Genomic DNA, 20,345 nt, shown 5'->3' with positions numbered 1-20,345 from the left:
TGGGGACACATTCTTTATCAGAGAGAGTAGTGATTGGACAAAGGATAGTGGTTTTAAATTGAAAGCAGGTGGATTTAGAGTAACTGTTAGGGAGAAACTCTTCACTGTGAGGGTGGTGAGGCACTAAAACAGGTTGCGCAGAGAAGCTGTTGATGCTCCATCTCTGGAAGGGTTCGAGGTCAGATTAGATGAGGTTTTGAGTAACCCAGTCTAGTGGAAGGTGTCCCTGTCCATAGCACAGTGGTTGGCCCTAGTCACCTTCCCACTAAAACAATTCCATGATTCTATGAAGTCTATTGAGTCTTTATAGTCTGAAGAACTCATAACCCATATTAAAAAAAACCCTAACCAACCAAACAACAAAGACCCTATGATAAAAACCCTCCATTTAAGCCAATATTTTGAGATGCGTATTCTTAAAGTCAGATTCTATTTAAGCATTTGAAAGCAAAACTTTTTATTTAAAAATTACAAACATTTCTTTTTTGTTGTTTTGCTTAACATTTCTGAAGTAAAAGCAGTTGTTTTCAATAGCGGAACACAAAATTACAAATCTGAGCTTAGATATTCACTTTTGCAGATTTTGACAGAAATGTCTGAGACCATGACTAACAAACAGAAATTTAGCTTATGAGGCATTTAGCTTATGAGGCATTAATTATCTACTGAAAAAGCTAAACCAGTGAAACTGGTTCCAATGAAAACTTTAATTGGAAGTTCTATAAGTGAAAATTTTACTCTAGATATTCAAGGAAGAAATTCTAAATCCTTTGCTATGCTTTGACAGTATAGAAAAATTTCATAGAATCAAAGAATGATTCAGGTTTGAAGGGATCTAAGAAGGCCAAAGAGTGCAAACTCCTGTTTGAAGCAGATATTATCGTTAAGATAAGTTGTCTTTCCTTCCACATAATGCACAGTTCTGCAATGGACATCTCGCTTCCATGTGCTTCCTGGACAGGCTGCTACAACACCTGCTACCTGTAAAACAACTGAAAGCTGGAAGAAAAATTCAACTAACCTGCAAAGAAGCTGTAATAGTTTCTGAAGAAGGTGATGTGATAAGACCAATTTAAGTAGCCTTTTCTATCTTTTATAAGAGCTGCTATCAATTTAGGGGTGTAATTTAAAACTTTGTACATTAATTACAAAGACAAAACAACTCAGGTTCATGATCATTTATGAAAAGAATGTGGTTTGTAACCCCTGAGTTACAACGTGGTTTGAAAGAGTTAGTATGACACTGCAATTAATAAAGAGAGAAAAGAGAATTTAGAAGCTCACAGCAGTTTCTGGGAAGTGAAAGGTCACAGGAATCGGTTATTGTTGGATAATACTCAGTAATAGTAGATGGTTGACACCTATGAAGACATTGTCTATATTGTGTAGAGGTAAAGATGCAAACATTTGTCATTTAAACATCTATCACACTTTCTTGGAGAAGACAACTACCTGATATCTACTGATAAGTCCATAGTTTAGGAAATACAGAAAAATGCATTGGAGAAGGCTCAAAAGGAACCACAAAGACTTGCTTGCAAATCTTCTGAAGCTGAAAAAGTTGAAGTTAAAGAGACAGAATGTTCAGTTACTTCTATTAGTAAGAAGAAATGCCAGGCCAGACTCAGCCTCTGTGTGTCCCATGCCTTTCTTGAAGACAGAAGGTGCTGAAACTCAAGCAGTCAGCAAAGGTTTTACCAACTGTCTTTCTTCCTTAAGTCTATATCCAGAAGATATTTTCTTTCTTAGCTCTTTTCTCCAGAGTGAGTGTTGGTATAAAGCAGCCCAAGGCAAAGAAATACCAAGACAGAAATGGTATTGCAAGGCTTCAGCTACTGATATCTTCATTCATGGGGAGAAAACTACCTTTGCTTTTTTGGTAGAAACATCTTCAGAGTTCCTAAATGAGGGTAAAATTTAGTTCAAATCAACTCTCCATCTCAAATCTTTCTTCAATCTCCAATGTAATACTTCATGTGCAGTGTTCTTGGTTAACACTCTGAGACAGGAAGAACATGTAAAAGTTTGTATAAAAGAAGAAATTGCAATTAATAAGGCTTATTTTAAAAAAAAATTCTAATTTACTTGTATTGGACATCATACTGATCATTTTAATAAAATTGTGATCTGTCTGCTATTAAAAAAAAAACCAACAATTGAGTTATAAATCATGATAACCTGTTATAAAAAATATAATTTTAAATACTCAAACTGAGGTATTAGAACTTTCATTAAGATACAGTATATTCTGACACTGGAGGGCAGACTAATTCACTGCAACCTCTACCTAATAACTAAGCTAATAATTTAATTTCTTGGTAAAAGTAAAGGATTTTATATTTTTTGAGTCAATATTTATAGTGTATTAATTTATCATGAGTAGATGTTTCTTCAATAAAGAGAAGTTAAACAATTCATCGTGGTTAAAACTGTTTAACATATGCACATGCATATTCCCAAATATTTGCAGTTATATTATTATGCACCTGTATGTATACAAGTAATACATTTAAATTTTAAGATGTGGAGTACATTGTACTTTAGTCTGTCTTAACTTCATTAGCAGTGCCTGTGCTCACTAATCCATCCCTCCAGAATTTAATTAACATTCCAAACCAACAAACCCCAAACTAACCAAACTTTAAAAAAAAAAAAACAAAACAAAACCAACCAAGCAAAAAAACAAACAAACAAACAAAAAACCACAAATGCAAAAAACCCCCAAACCAGTAAAAACTAAACAAACAACCAAACCAAACCAACTAACCAATCAAAATCAAACACCCAAAATAAAAAAAAACCTCAACCTCAACAACTTTGCAACTACATTTTCTGAAGAAGTACTGTGGAGGACAAGATAATCATCTTCAGACACAAGACAGGAAGTATTTAGGCATGTCACTAAACAGCTATGTCATCTAGTTTCTCAGGATCTTACTGGCTTATTAAAAATTAACTTCATTTCACTGCAAAGGGGAAAAACACTTTTTATTGTAATACAGAATACTCATTTCCCATTGGGTTAAGAAATATTGGTATAAAATCTAATATTTTGCTAGCAGAAAAGCCACTTAAAATATAGATCACTTCAGCTTTTTCTCTCTCTTTCAGGTATAATCATTTTCATGTCTAATAACTGAGAAACTAATCCTATAAAATTGGGGCTTTCTTTTTAGTTTTTTCTTCTAAATTATCTTGAGTAATTTTTATGTAAAATTATTGTATACAGAAGAAATAATACAGTACTAAATATTAAAAATCATTAATGGCTTATGCACAATTTTATCCATCTAAAGCAGTCTGTTCAAAACTCATCCCATTCTAACACATCTTCATATAAGCATTTTGTGTATGTCACTATATACAAGGTAAGGTAATTGCACACAGTTACCAAATTACAAGAAACTGAATCTAATCTTGCTAGTGTGAAGGACTAAATAATCTTTTCCCACATGGGAGAGGTGAGAAACTAAAATCTATCCTATATAGGATAGAGAGAAAAAATTTTACTGATGTTCACTAATTTCTTTCTTCATCTTTTTCTTATTCAATTCAATAAAAAATATTTTAAAACCCTGTATGATGCATATTTCCAATGCTCCTTATAGACCAAATTTTTTTTAAAATTAAAATTTTTATGGAAATGAAAGAATAAAGAATACTAGGTCAATAATACCTTGCAAATACATTTTGCATTGTCCAAAAAATTTGAAAGAAGTCAGTGTGAAATAGGTAAAAAGGTTTAAAAAATAACATAAAATGAAATTGTAGAAAACATCCCAAGTTTTTATAGATAAGATTTTAAAGTATCTAGTTTAGGGTCTTAAAAAATTAACATTTTTGGTTTTATTTGTATACACAAAAGTAGGAAACATTGAGTTAATCTATGATTTTTTAGGAACACTAAGGATTTACAGAAGTTCATCATTTAAGATTAAAGTTCAGCAATCTTTAACTAAAACCTGTAAGTGTATTATCACCTTATACAGTAAAGAAAAGTTTATCAAAGAAACACATTAGAGCATGACATTGAAACTTATAAAGCACTGTCTAAAAGAACTGCTGAGAAACAGGGAACACGTAAATACAAGGAAAAAGAGTACCAGTAGGTTACTAGAGTGTGAAACAACATTTCTCTAAACAACATGTTATGTTGACCCCTTGCAGCCCTAAAGTTTTAAGACTTCTAAGGAGCTGCTGTGACTCTATTCCCAACCAAAAACTCACTTGTTTGATGCGGTCTGGATTAACAGTGGTCTGAGGCTGTAGAATGCTGACAGGTTCCGTCTTCGCCACATTCTGAGGCATTTCTCGAATCTTCTCTGCAATGAAGCCATGAACTGCATTTAGTGCTTCCACCGTTCCCTGGATCAGACACACACGCTCTGTAGTACCTGCAAATACAAAAGTTGATCTGAATGAAGTGGATTCTTCAAGATCCCACAGACTGCTTCAATTAGGGCATAAAGATGGCACTTGTACCAACCTTGTAAAAACAATTAGCAATACCTTGGTAAACATATAAATGAATAGAGAGATTTCCAAAAGGTAACATAATGATGATGTGAAGATGTTTTAAACAACTCCTATTTGTATAGATCCTACAAGTGCTAACTCTCCAAGTCAGCCTGGATAACATCAGATAGAACATGCATAACCTTTTTCCAAACAGAAATTGTTTCTGTTTGCGCTCCAAAAAGAAGCCAACACCAGTTGTTATTTATTGATTTCTTAATTAAAAACATCTACAGGATGGCTAAAGATGGATGTAGAACTGTGGAAAAATACTTCCTTGATTTTTTTGTGATAAGGTTGGTTTTAGATGATTATGTATGACTTCAATGTATAGCAAAAAAACACTGTTTTACATATTGGATTACAGCTTGATACATCCTCACTAGTGTAAGAATATAACACCCATCCCCCAGTATTGATCCTAAGGATAAAAGTATGATACTTCACTGAAACAATCCATGTTCAGTATTCTACATATCAAACCGCTTGAATAGGTTCCAGATAATCAGTTTTCATTTAAAAAAAACAGGATCTAACAGGAGCTGGGAAAAAAAAAAAAAAACAACTAACCAAAAAAAACCACCCAAAAAACCCACCCAAAAAAATAAACAAACAAACAAACAAACAAATCACCACCAAAACCCAAACCCCTAAACCAAACAAAAAAAATTTAAAAGGGAATATTGTAGCTTCCACTTTTATTCTGCAGGAATACTAACACAAGACAACCTAGATGTCCAAGTAGAACTGCTTTGAAATTTCATGTAAAACATACTTCCACAAACACATCTTTTACATTTCCAACATATATAATTTAATTATTTTTTTACCTCACTGTTGCCTTCAAATTCCAGTAAACAGTTCTACTAACGGAAGAAAATTATAACACGAACTATCAAGATAATACTGTGCTTCAAAGATATGCCAGATACATATCTCTATTCAGTGTCAGTGCACATTTTGCTTCAAGACTATTGGGAGGGGGAGCAAAATAGCAAATCTGAGAAATGGAATTACCAGAAAAATAAATATAATAATTTTTGTCATTTGACACACTTCTAGCAAATACTATTGACAAGACTACAAATGAATCTTTCCTCATGTAAAATTCATTCATCCACCTAAAAAGATGAAAATGACAATGTAATAATGTGGTAAATACTACAAAATTTGCAACAATTTCTGAAGTTCACAACATGTTAGCTGGCCTCATTACCATTGTACAATCTGCACAGAATCACAGGCAACGTACAGATTAGGAAATGTGCCAGGGGTAGCAAGCAACCTTCTCCCTCAAATTCCCCTTTTATACATTTTATGTCTGTATAATCAACTGTTATCCTAAACATATCTTAAGATACTCTTGTTACAACAGTGCAACATAGTCTTTAACAGAGAATAGTATAGTAATCTTAGTATTCTGCAGGAAAACATTGAGGTTTATTACTGCATATTTCTCACCTGCTTCTGTGGATGATCTCTGATATTAAATATTTTATTACCAAAAGATGAAGGATCACACTAAGAGCCCTGCCTGCTTTTAACTTAACATATTCATGTATTACTCAAAAATCTGTCTTTTATCTTAAGTATCAGACATCTCTGAAATTTAACAATTTGGAAGCTCTACAGCAAAAATGACAATAAGAAAAACTTTTTTTTCTCTAATAAATATGTTATTTAGGAATAAATAACTTTAGAATTAAAACATGCCAATCAATATTTGAAAATATGTCAGTTTAATAATCCTTGAAAAAATATAAAGTTAAAATGATTACACTTTTAACAGCAAGTTATACAAGTATCACAATCAAATGCATATTTCTCAAGAGGAACATTTGGAATATTTATGTGACCTCTAACAGTGTCCTTTCAACAAATTAACTTCAAAATACAGGCAATTTTCTTTTCCAAATGCCCCATCAGAAAGAGGTGTTCGAATAACATAAGTGAAAGTCACCACAGCAAATGGAACTTGGTTCCTAGACAAAGCTTTCTTAATGTCTTTTTTCTTTTCCTACTTTGCTCCCTCCCCCTTTTGCTCCTGTGGTTTCTGCGTAAAGCAATCCAGCTCTAAGAAAATGCTCTGGGGAGTCTTTACAACGCAGTATTAATTGTCTCCTAAATGATGAGATGTGAGGTGCACTGATCAATGCAGCTAATGCATGTGTTCTCTAGGTCAGCAGACAACACACTGAAACAAAACACAGATCAGGTTACAGACAAGCTACCGGAGCCTAGCTCGGAAAGCACTTAACAGGCATGACTTCTGTCAAAACACTTGAAAGGAAAACAGTCGATGCTAAGTAAGAATTTTGTTAAACTTGACACTAAGTGACTAAAGGGTATTCTGCAATCTGTGTTATTTCAGAAAGTGCCGTATAATAAAAATATGCTTTATGTCATTCTCCAGACCAAACACGCTACATTTTGGTACGTAAAAACCAGGATGCAGTGACTGGAAATCACTGTTCCATGAAGAGATACAATTCTGCAAAAACACACTTCACTACAGAGTTAAAGTTCTAAACTGCATCACAACAATAGCACATTTAAATTACATCACATCAGTAGCACCTTTACTTTGAGAGTTATGTCCACAGGAAAAAAAATAAATTAAAAAACTGTAGCGAAATTGGACACGTATAGTTTGGAATTGGTTTAATCTTCTGAAGTGATGTTGTCATATTCCTTCACGAAAACTGGAATAGCTTTTCACTCAGTTAGTAGAGTACAATAATTTACAGGAGTCATGCAAAAGGAAAACTACCAGCTACATGACCAACCTGTATAACAAAAATAAACCTATGAATCACTAAAGCTAGTGAAATTTCTGTCATTTTAAAAGCTTTTAGGCTCCATTAGTGTATGAATTAAATTGTCAGATTTGCTTATCATTTTCAGTTGTTCAACAGTTTTATCCACTTCTTTTTTCACACTGCTGTGAACAAAAGTTCAGTCATCTATGAACATACTTTTTGTCATATGATTTTCAAAGTATATATTTAAAATACAGATCTCATTTTTGAAATAGCTGACTTAAATAAAATCCAAGTAATCAATGTCTTTATTTAGAGTAAGCATAGCCAGTATGAAGCTAGTCTATTTTTTTTAAATTATCTACAATTCAAAGAACTGTTAGGCTCATGCACTGTACACTGCCTTTTACATATAAAGATATAAAACATACATTAGAGAAGGATAATTTTGACAAAGAAAATGGCCAAATGTAGAGTAGGTGATCATCATCCCCGTACACTAAATAAACCCAGAAAAATATTTTTATGTCTGTTAAATAATAAAGTCCATGACTGTAGCATATGGCTACAAAATATGAAAATATGAAAATATGAAGAATATGAAAAAATGAAAATATGAAAAAATCTAAATACATGCTTCTGATGTTGCTACATTCATTAAATGATTGTTTTTTTCTAAGGAAACAAAGTAAATTACTCAATATTTGTATGTGCTCTACTTTTCAGCAAGTTCAGCATGGTTGCTTTCCCCTTATATCAGAACTAAAATTCAGTTTGCATTTGTGAGTTTTAAGTTTTTTTAATCAAACAAAAAAGGTAAAATGTAAAAGCACAAAAAAACTTGTCTGTACTATTCATCAAAAATTGATTTTTAAAACTAACAGAGAAAAACCCCCAAAGAAATATTAATCAGGTTTTTTATTTTGTTTTGCTTTTAGGGTGAACCTTTTGGGCCTGTTTTGCTTTTTTTTTTTAAATTATTATTATCATTTTTATTTTATTTTATTTTTTTCCCCCTAAATACGAAGCCAGACATGGCATTATCTCTATAGTTCTATGAGAGAAGGAAAGATGAAACCATTAGCAGGCATCAGACAATTTACAAATAAGGAAATAAAAAATTGCTTTGAAATCTAATAAATTAGACCTAAAATCTAAACAGTTTGCAGTAACTTGATTTTAATTGTTAATTTTTCCTTCCACTCATTTAACTACCTAAAATTTTACTTTGGATAAATATTCTTGAACACCTCACTAATTTTGTCAAGAAGCTTTTTCTTTCAGAAGGTTATTGTTTACTTATTAGACAACTGATACAGCTTTTAAAGAAAACATTAGAATAAATGCAGGAGACGCAACAGGATAAATGATGCTGATGCTTTTGATGCTTGTATTTCTGTACTTAACTGGCAAGTGTCTATATATGATTGCCACTAAACTTTTAAATGTTTGCTTAAAGACACTGATTCAATGTGTAAGAGTTCTTCTGTACTCACAGGAATGCTCAATGAATGTTAAATGTGCTTCTGTATTTTAGAAACATTAGCTGAAATATTTTGGGGAACACACCGTACCTTTCAGAAAGGTCTGGTGTTTATATGGCTCTATAAACTTTTCACTGGGCTTTTACATCAATCTTAAAGAGAATTTTAAAACCTAAAGAGTATAATGTAATACCAGGCCAGGATAATACCAGTACATCCACTAATTAAATCTCCTTGTAGTTTTTCCAGAGTACCATGCCAGTTTCTTTGACATTAAGAGAAAACCTGAAAGAGGAGCCAAAGCTAAAACCTTTACTAAATGAAAGGCTGCACTAGTCTCTCATCAGCTGATTTACATTATGCTTTTTATTTGACAACTCCCACTACAGCAGTCTACTAACCCCAACTTCCCATACACGTACTTCTTGTGACCCATGATCGAGTGGCGGATAGAGTGGGATTCTAAATAACACCACAAAAATTGCTTCAGCCCAAAACTGGTCTTGCAAAAGCATTTGGCAAAACAGGACTGTGCTTTAACACCATTCCCAAGAAAACTAAAAATTGTCAATAACTTACTTAACATGAAATTATGATAAACTCCTCCATGCATATAACGTTTCCACTCTACATTTACATAAAACCTCAGGAATTAACGTTAGACAATAAAAATGTTATATATTCAAATGCATTAGCAGTATTTCACAATAACTTAAACAGACAAGAAGAACCTTTGCCATACAAAAGATCAAATGTACAATCTTAAATGCAACACATAAGAACACCCCATTTATGCGTGAAGTGTCATAGAAATCTCAACAGGAAAGTTTTCTATTTCGGTTCCTATCTCTCTCCTATGTTTTTTACCTTTGTTCCTTGACAGACCATTATATTGGTCTTAATATAAAACCTGTGCCCATATTCTTCACAGACAGAAAGACATTTCTCTCTCAAAGCAAAGCTTGATGATCTTAGACTTCCCAAACTGAAAAGAGAAAAAAGGGCTGGTAGAAATTTTAGAGCATTGATGTTCTGCACAAAATAATTTTGGAACTGTTTATCCAGAACACTCAAACAAATAGGAATGTGTTCACAGAAAGCCTTACTACCCTTAGCAGAAGAACCTGACTGCTGAATTCATGTTGGTAACACATCTTTTAGGTGTGACATATGGACAGCTATGCATATATATATGTACATACATACTCGTACCCACATATATACCAATTTTTTTACTTGAATTAAATAAGAGACCCCGCCCCCCACTAGAATTCAGATATGGAAATGGATCAAGTTTAAAAATATTGTAAAATTTATGAACTATATGAATCCTCAGAACCAAATGAAAACTTCAAGTGTACAGTCCTTTGTGATTTGGTCAGAAGACTGAATTACACAAATCCAGGTTTACCACAGTATGAGTCTTAAGAAACAGACTATTCTCATGTGAGGAGAAACCATTGAGAATAAAAAAATTCAGACCTCATATTTATTAAAGGCTTAGAAGAGATGATGAATCTTCTTACAAAGCAAACAATCCCTTGAATATAAACCATTTTGTTATGTATCAGCTAAAGATTTGATTATGATTTCCCAGAAATTTAGTTATATAAAGAAAGATGAAGAATTCCTGATTATTGTTGAACTGTCTTGTGTAAGACAGGATTACAACTATTACTCTTTCTTTAAGAATTATTCATAAAAAATTATAGATTCCACTGAAAAAGATGGTGACTTTCTCCAAAACCAAACAAAAAGGACAGAGATTTTGTTTTGCTATGGTTTTATGAAGGTCTGTTACTTATATGAGAAACACTCAGAGAAAGTATGTGTGCAAACCAATGTCAAAGGGATGCAATAAAAATGAACACAGACTAATTATGATTTAGGAAAGCATGTTTCTGGAAAATAAAATCCTGCAAGTAAGAAAGACCCCAAATCATGGACAGAAGCACTATGTTTTTATTAATTTTGTTTGCAGGAATGCTTGTCTTAAAATGCTATTTGTAAAATGATTTATAAAAAAGGAACTACCCACATGATTCCATCATAACACAGTGAGAAAAAAAATGGGAATACAAAGCATAGAATTTAAATTAAATACAAAATAATAAATTTAATCATTTATATTTACATGTTCCAACAATTAAAAGAAACCCATGAGTAAGGGTCCCAAAATTATACGGTATTTTCTGCTAACATAGAGAAATCTGCTTCAATTTTTCTTCTAAGCAGCTGGTAATATGGTTGATGTACATTAATATACTTCTGAGCCATAAATATGTTTTCAAAAGGAAATGAGCTGGCTACTGTGGTACTTATACATCTTTTATAATAATGGAATATAATAATTTGCTTATTCACACACTTTTAAGGTTACCATTGCCTAGAATATTGCACAAAGTTACTGTTTTTCTCCTACCAATGAACAGTAAGCATCTAAATAAGGAAACGTAATAAAAAAAATCAAAGTTTGGTGAAAATATGAAAGTCTCTGAGAAGCAGTGCTTTTGAAATCATTAAAAAACAAGCTCACACAGTACTACCACAAGAACCTATCTCCTGAAGAAAAGAAATAACTGACCTTATATTTAGAAGAGGACTGCAGAATAGAAAGGAAAAAAATGACATGTTTTTCAGGATATCTGGAATTAATTTTCACCTTCACAAAAGAACTTGAGAATATTTTTCATGCAAAGTAATGTTCAGTTGGCAATTACTGCTTTTATGCTATGCTATAGGAATATGAACCTCTGTTCATAATACCTCCTACACGTACAATTACCAAAGGGAAAACCCCGCCCATTTAAACAGTAAAATATATACTTTGAGAAATTGTAGGAACTGATACATCTTATAATTTAGAGTGATATCAGTTGAAATCACCAAAGGAGCTTTTCTCCTCAAAAATATTTCTCAAGTTCCATAGCTTAAAAGCTAGTGAACAGCTTTGGAAAATCCTCCTGGATAAACTGAGCTTCTCAAGAAACCAAATCACATAATACAGTCATTACCACTTATTTGTTTGGAGGTAGCAAATACCAAGCTTCAGGTAAATGTGCTATACTCAAGGCCTAGATTCTATTAAAATATTTGTAATTGCATGTATATTTTTTCCATATATTGCAAGTAAATATTGACCATGGAAATACAATCATGGAAACATAATTTTTCAAGAGTATACTTATTACTATTGAATGCTTTTTAAATTAAGTCATGATCCTGAAAGACATCATACTTATCTATGGTGTTCAAGACAAACAATAGTAACTCCGGGTAGGGATAATATGTAGAAAGACCTGCTATAGCACCTGTATCAATAGAATTATTCCACACAGAAGTCCAGAAATGAAAGAGGCAAGGACGCGTACATACACCCTTCGCTTTTCAACTAAGCAGAATATTGGGATGTTAAAACCAGGATGAGTTCCCATTTTGATGCAGGCATTATAGCCCATATGCAGAATAGGCACATACAAACACAAGTGTGCAAGCACAAAGACATTTTTTCGTATCTTGTTCCTTTCTTTTTCGTTTCTGAAGTGCGAGTCTAAAACCATGTTCTGCCCATAGTAGATTTTATCTACTCTATGTTTAATTAAATCCATTGCTTTCCAGCAGTAGAATTCTAGTACAGAGTTTATATAGTAAGCAGAAAGAGTTTGTGACTATGGCTCAGGCATTCATTATGTCACCCTTATTTTTGTTTGTCTTTCAGGTTCCTTCCTGATTGTCAGATTGGAACCCTTTTATAGCAACCCTGTTGCCTTTTTGCATGAATGGCATTTATCTTCCTCTAAATTTGTTTTTTAGAATTCATGCACTGAGTCCATGGTAGTTGATTAAGAAAGACAGGGACATTCATGAACAGTGTACCCCATCTACCTTTAGAATCATTCCAAAAAAAGAAGAAACTCTCTCCCTTATCTATACAAGAACTGTGAGAGTTAGTTTAGGCTAGCTACTAGGCTCCTCAAAGGCTCACCATATACACACACAACAGGAAACTCTTCCAGAGACAGCTACAACATAAATATTGAATTACTCTTAAAACTAAAGTTACAATAATTAGTACAGCAAAATTGAAAGCATTGACTGGGTGTAGGAATAAAGCATTACATAAAATGATTTTGACGCAGTAAGAGGTAAACAGAAGTGTAATAAGCGGATATTTTCCTGAAAAGCAAATGTCAGATTCATTTCCACCCACCAAAAGATTTATATAAATTCATAAATATTTTGCCATATAACATGTCTACAAGAAAAAGGAGTAGAAAATGTTATGTAGGCAGAACTTTCTAAATAGAACTTTTTCACAACTTTTTACACTGGATGAGAGTAGCTCTTTCTCTATTTTTACAGCTACATATTCTTCTCTTCTAAGCACTCAAAAATTCCTGCTTCATAGGTATTTGCTGAACTCTTTTCATTCATAAACAAATTTCTTTTAAAATTGTCAAGGTCAATATAATGGCCTTGGGAAGTTCAGTACCAATGAGAATCAGATGAAGTGAATGAAAGATCTCCTTCCAGTACTGTGATTGAGCCAGACAGGAGCCTTTTTTAAAGACCAGTCATGTTGTGAGTATTTTCAACTATTCAAAAGAATAATGTAGCAACTTAATGTTTATACAAATGGTACATTTCAATGTGTTTATTATTTATGCTATTATATTTATTATTAGTTTTAAATACATTTTAATAATTATTTGTTCATAATTATATTCATTATTAGAGTTCAAGAAATGGTTGTTACTCTCAGGCACATGGTGTGACTCTTGGGGATGGTCCTGTGCATGGCCAGGAATTGGACTCCATGATACTTGTGGTGCTCCTCCAACTCAGCATATTCTTTGATTCTATGATTTGAAGAAAACTGACTAGCTATCTTGTGCAACTTCACTGATCAAGAACAGTTTTTTCACCCTGCTTTTGAAGAGTGGGTCAAGCATTCCTATTTAAAAACTAAATGGTGTCCGAGTTCACCTGGAGTATTTGCAAACAAATTTTATCAGATACAGTGTCAATATGTGATCCTTAAATCTGTTGATATTGCCAATTAAGTCATTGAAACTCCATAGACAATAAGCCTTCAACATAAATCAGATTGTGAGATAAGAACCTGGACTGCATGTGTTACTAAGCTACAGAATATGCTGCTGGGTTTCTCTCCCCACTTTTCTGTTCTGTATTAAGCAGATAAATTTAGACCAAAAAATAAACTACCAGATTCTTTAAAGTCATGCCTTTTCTTGTATTACATCAAGGTCATAAGACTACTTTAAGGAATATCTGAGTTTTTGTTCTTTTGCACTCCATCATGTGTACTCCCTTCCTTTTTTTTCCTTAAGATGGAAATTCTGAAGCTCCCTTTTTTTTTTGGGGGGGGGGGAAAAAAAAAAAAAAAAAAAAAAAGAAAACCTTTTCTGACAGGTCCTGGTTTCAGTTTTCCCATATGTTCTAACACAGAAAGTCTTTCACATCCTTAAATGTGCTTATTAAATATCTAGCAGACACCTCTTAATCTTCCAGTATCTCAAATCAGATAGAATTTGATAAGCTAAAAAGAAGAATAATTTCTAATACAAATCCATACAAGATACTGCCTCCGATGGAGACTGTCAGGTTATTAAGCAGTTGCTAAAGAAAAATTATAAAATATTTCACATTAAAACAGTAAAATCAGATCTAATCACACACTCGGATTGTGATTAGAAAACTTTTTATGGAAGGTAGAGTAAACACTTACCTTCATTTTGCAAAGAGAACATTGAAACTCTGTGCATTAATGTAATGCGTACCCAAATACACAAACAACCTGTATAAACCACCATGAAAAACAAATCCACTTGAAATAAAACTACTATACAATTGCCTGAAGAGTAGCTCTCCCCGCAAGCTAAACTAGACATGGAACATCATGCTCAAAAAACCTCCTCAGAAATCAGTGGGAAAGAGGAATCTGCATTTCATATGACTCCAAGGCAGCAGAGTTTTTTCCCCTGCTACTCCTCAAGAGAGTCACCTCGTGGGCTGGAATTTCTAATGAATCTGAGTAAGTTGCTGATGCTCAGATACTCCTCCATGGCCCTGCTGTGCAGTGACACAAAACAAACTTTACAGAATTAGTAACTTGACCAGTTCTTCTCCTGAACAGGCAAGAAAAGACAACTTCCCCTCTAAAATTCAGACTCTATAAATACATGTGAAATTGTCCCCTTTTTCTATTTGCCTTAGAGCTCATTTTTATGGGATTGCAATGGATTTATAAATGAGGAATGCGAACTTCAAAACCAGTATCTATTCTGTGCTAACTTCCTGTTTGAATTCTGTACCAGGACTGGCCAAGCGCTAAACAAACATTTTAAGTCTGTTTTTTACTCCAACACTAATCCAGGGATGCTCATAGAGCTTCTCTACTTCAGCAGCAGAGGAGCACTGCCGGTACATGTTTTTGGACTGGGGAAGTGGGAGGGTGCAGTCACTATTCCTCTGCTCTCTCTACTCTTCTAACTGCATACCTTCTTCCTTCTTTCAGGAAAGAAGTTGAAGCCTAGTAATTCTCCTGAGGGAAGAGGCAAATACTAACACTGTTTAATCCTCCTGTACCACTTGGTACTGCACTTTTCATCACAGTATTTAGAGCCTTAGGGATAGGCACTCCTACAGCAGGATCACACTGGCCAGCAAGAGTTGGATTATTGAAGAGCATTTATGCTCACAAAAACTTATGATCTCTTATCTCCAGAAATAACAGCATCAGAGTGGGTGGTAGTTCTCTGATACGTTTTTTAATGTTATTGTGACAAGCTCAGATGGCATCATCTATCCAAATAAAGTATAATTTTTCACATTCATTAGCAAGTCAATGAATGGCAGTAATGTGTGTGTGTATGCATATATATATGCCTGAGGGGGCCTATTCTTTTTTTTCTCCAACATCACCTGCCATCAATAAAGATAGTGACATTTCCTTGCCCTCAAAACTTAAATGCTTGCAGAGTCTTTCAGATTTCATAGTTCATTATTCACTAGCCATTTGCTCACATCCCTTTCTGGGGAAAAAAAAAAAAAAATATTTTTGGATTGTAGAGAGAAGACCTAAATATGTTAATCTGTGGAAAAGGTGCAGTATGATGATTTCTTAAGATCAGGAATGTAATTTAAATGTTAACAATATGCATTTACAAGAATACATTTAAGTATCAGTAAACAGAGAAAAGTAGTTAAATTTTCACAATATGAAAAGTGTTGTATTGAAATAAATTGAATGGGAAGATTAATTTTAAAATTTGTACATCTAAAGCACTGGCAATTAAAACTTTTAATAACTCTTAACTAACACTACTTAACATCAAAGGAGATGTTACAGATTGAGATAAATTTTTTAATAGAAGAATTGATTAGAAACAACAAAAGCTGAAGAAAAGGCAGAACTGGCACAAATCAAATAATTTACAACAGCAGAATACCTACCAGTCAGTAATACATTTTGATCCATACACGGTCAAATTAACTATACCCCAAAATAAACATGGCTCAGCTTTTTCAATAAAAAATTTTTAATCGGAGAAATGACTGCATATAAGAATATCCATGTTTTATGCCTTTTTTGATATAGATATCTGAAATATGTCTAGCACATGTTTCTGCAGGTACATGCAAAGAACATTAAAAATGGCTCTCCAAAGTGAAACAAATTCAGCTACAAAAAGTGATAAATGAGGAGTTGTGTACTACTTTCAGGAAAAGCCTAGCTTGAAGCATTTATTCTAGTCTAGAAATAAAAAAGTTGCAGTAAGTGCTAAGCTAATCACAAACAGAAACAAGTATAAACAAAGTGAAAACTGTCCACTGATATCTTGTATTGATTTAGATATTTCACAGCTATACACAGTAATATTCTTTTCTGAAAATTTAATTTGTACCTGCTCAGAACAAGACACAAATTGAAAAAAGCTTTATTATTAATAACATATTCTCTGTTTTCAGTGTAAAGGATGTAAGGGGACTGCTCCTTATGCTGTTATTGACCAAGTATATCAGAATTGTATTGGGTTTTAAAATCTACAAGTTTTCTCCAAATCCAATTTTAAATATCCTCAAAACTAATAAACCAGATAGAAATGAAATTCTTATTCATTCTGAAATCTTTTTTAACACTAAATAAACATGGAGATTTTTAAAAGACATATAATCACTTAATAATAGACTAATACCTCCTAAAATGGGAAAAAACCCCAGATGCAGTAGAATCTTTATTTTTTGATTATTCATGAGATTTTGCTTAAAGTCAAGGAAATTTTTTTGCCATTTGAAAAAGAATGATCAGAATCACAATAAAGATACATAACATCAAAAAAATCCAGGTAATTTCATGAAGCTGGAATTAATAAACCTTATTTCCCTACAGATTTGCATCTTCATGTCTAAGGTAGAAAGATGCAGCCTCTGATGGAAGCTTTTCACAGAGTCTGGAGACAGCAAATATAGGCATAAGTTGTTGCCTTCATTTAGTTGCCTTCATAGCATCATTCTCCAATCCACAGATGCTTATCTTTAAAATGCATGTAAGAATTTTATTATCTGAGAGAAGTTCACCTTTTTGTCAAATGCAGATCATGTTCATAAAGGGTCCAACATTGTTTCACAAAAACATCAGTGAGGTAACACTGAGACTAATCAAACAAATTAAGTGTCTTATTCAAAATCCTCTCAATGATCATTCAGAAGCCATGGTATTATGCATATATTTATTTTAAAAAAATCAATGGGGTAAATGGCAAATATTTATTAAAAAAATAAAAAAATGCATTTAGCGTCTTTGTATATTTTTGATAAACTAGGATTAGTACATTTTGAATATTGCCTTTCAGTGAAGTGTGTAGACCTTTCTTATAGTCACAAATGTTGCCCTTAGAAACATGTTTATGAAACGGACCACATGTCTTTAGAGGGATACTTACAACTCTAATTCTTCCTTAAAGCTAGTTTTAAACTTTTTGACTAGTAAATAAATACTGGGCAACAATACAGGTGCCAGGTGTAGAAAACAAATATTTACTTCTATTGAATTTGCATTTCCTGCTCAGAATACATGGATAATTTTTTCTGTATTGTGACACATATTGATAACAAACTGCCTGAATTGCATTCATGACAGTTATATTCAAAGATGAAGAATTATGAGACTTTAATCATATCCCCTAATCCCTGCATTATTCCCACCTTTTTGTACCACTCCCAAGAAAACACTGCAGACTGTAGGGTTCTAGGTAGGATTAAATGATTGAAATGATGGGAAAAATGTAATAACTGAGGTGTTTATGCATGTACAATGGAAAGAACAAAAACTGAGTTAACAACTCAACACTAAGCTGAACAAAAAAGAGGAAAAAAGAGAAGCAACTTAAACAATGGGTGCCATTTCAACTTGAATAACTAAATTATGAGATGCACAGATGAGGTAAATGAATTCAATTTCATCTAAAATATAAGTTTTCAAATACAAGATAAGCAAAAAATATACCAAATTACTCTGTTGATTATGACACACCTTGTTATTTAGTACTCTTTAATTTCTACAGTGTTTTTCACTGCAGTGTTTGGTATAGGGCTGCATTTTGTTTGCCTTAGTAATCATGAATATTACATGCATTGTGCTCAGTTTTAGAACATGAGACTTTCTATATTTGTAAGTTTCTTGCTAACGTGTTATGGAATTCAAAACCTATGGGACTTTGGGACCTTAATTTCAGCCTGTGGCAATGAAGATGCAGCTGTTCATTTACAAGCCATCATCACAGCTACAGAAGTTTTAAGACTGAATTTGAAAAACCACTTTCTCGAACTTTTAAAATTATTAAATTATAACAGAATCAGTGTTATTTTTATAAGAACTATTTTGACTTGTCAACTTTCTTCCAAATTTAAAACAACCAAACTGATTTTACATAGCACTCCACCTAAGCTTGTACCACTTTAGCATTGCAGATTACATATCAGTATTTCATTATTAATGTAATGTTTGCTCCTCACATGCATAATTACAACACATCATCAACCATGACCCACTCAAGACTCTTTTGAAGTTGGCATTATAAATTTTATTCTACATTTGCTCAGGTGCAATTCAACACTGCTAGCACAATTCACAATTTATTTAAATGAAACTTCTCCTATCATGGAACCAAATAATTATATAGTAGTGTTACTCATTGGTTTTATAGCAATGCCCTAAATAAATAAAGCTATAAACTAAGCAGAAAATTTTATCAGCGTATGAAATCTACACGTCTCTGTTGACATCTACAGATATTTACATATGAAAGGGTCAACATGGATCAAGAGTCTGCAGAGTTACTCTTATGAGGAAAAGCTGAGTGAGCTGGGTGTGTTCAGCCTCGAGAGGAGGGGACTGAGAGAGGACCTCATCAATGTGTACAAGTATCTAAAGTGTGGGTGCCAAGAAGATGAAGCCAGGTTCTTCTTAGTGGTGCCAAGCAATAGGAAAAGAGGCAATAGGCAGGAACTGATGCACAGGAAGTTGCACCTGAACATGAAGAAGAACTTTACTGTGTGAGCACTGAGCATTGGAACAGATTGCACAGAGAGGTTGTGGATTCTCCCAACCTCGCTGGAGATATTAAACAATCATCGGGATGTAATCATGTGTCATGTGCCCTAGGATGAATGACTGTGCTCCCTTCCAACCTGACCAATTCAATGACTCTGTGAAATGTATTTTTTTTAACTGACATGACAAGACAGTTGAATACCTGTGCTACAAGTAACTTTTTCAAATAGGATACTCTATGTCATAGAATTAGGACAGTAATCCAGGGTGCAGAGGGTTGATCATGATAGAGTCCAGAAACTCTGTAGTTTAGTGCCAAAGTTAAATTTCTTCAGCTAAAATCCAAAATTCTACTGTATTAGGCAGCAACACCTTAGAAAGGCTTGCAAGCAAGCTCTCAAGTCAGTGTCAAGATGAGCAGATGACACTAACAAAAGTAGTGTTTTCAGATGGCTGATAGAAATAATACCACATTGCCACAGTTCTCTTTCTCTACAGTAACAGGAAGTTTCCTTACATGTGTAGCGTTTAACTCCTAGTAGCTCCTTAATATTTTGTCCTAAGTACAGTCATGCAAATTAAAAGTTTCTTTTCCTGTGGACAATATAAGGATCACCAAGATATTAGTCCTTTATAGATGCTCAAAAGCTGTAAGACAAGAAACTTATTTTTCTCTTTCATTCCTCCTCCTTTACCCCACAAAATTTTTCTCTTCTTCTTCAAAAAAAATAATATTGGAAGGTAGTGTTTCCTAAAGCAGGCCAGGACTCCCAAAAGACAATCACCCAGGTCTTGTGATTTTCCTACAAAGAAGCAGCTCTAGTTTTGTTTCCCTACAGATCTAGCCAGTGACAGGAAACTGCAGCAATAATCCTCAAGGAACTAAGAGTAAAAATTATAAAGTTTTCCGAAGGAGACAGCCTCCTTTCAAATGCAGTTTTACCTTTTCCTTGCAGACACCCTGGGGACTTCCTTCAGTAGCACCAGACAGACATAAAATGCAAATAAATG

At 33.4% G+C, this 20,345-nt stretch overlaps 1 protein-coding gene across 2 annotated transcripts in view; it reads right to left on the bottom strand.

Moving 5' to 3' along the window:
• NOVA1 (NOVA alternative splicing regulator 1) overlaps nucleotides 1–20,345 on the bottom strand; it is a 142,712-nt gene that overhangs the window by 32,960 nt on the left and 89,407 nt on the right. For both annotated transcript variants that reach the window (XM_050334904.1, XM_050334903.1), the window contains exon 3: nucleotides 4,228–4,394. In XM_050334904.1, the coding sequence (XP_050190861.1) occupies nucleotides 4,228–4,394 (167 nt within the window). The remainder of the gene's footprint in view (nucleotides 1–4,227; nucleotides 4,395–20,345) is intronic.

This window comes from Myiozetetes cayanensis, unplaced genomic scaffold, assembly GCF_022539395.1.
Source record: "Myiozetetes cayanensis isolate MyiCay16 unplaced genomic scaffold, myiCay2020 scf6-25, whole genome shotgun sequence".
NCBI lineage: Eukaryota > Metazoa > Chordata > Aves > Passeriformes > Tyrannidae > Myiozetetes > Myiozetetes cayanensis.
Note: the sequence above shows the minus strand (reverse complement) of the source record. Positions and strands in the feature narration are given on the sequence as shown.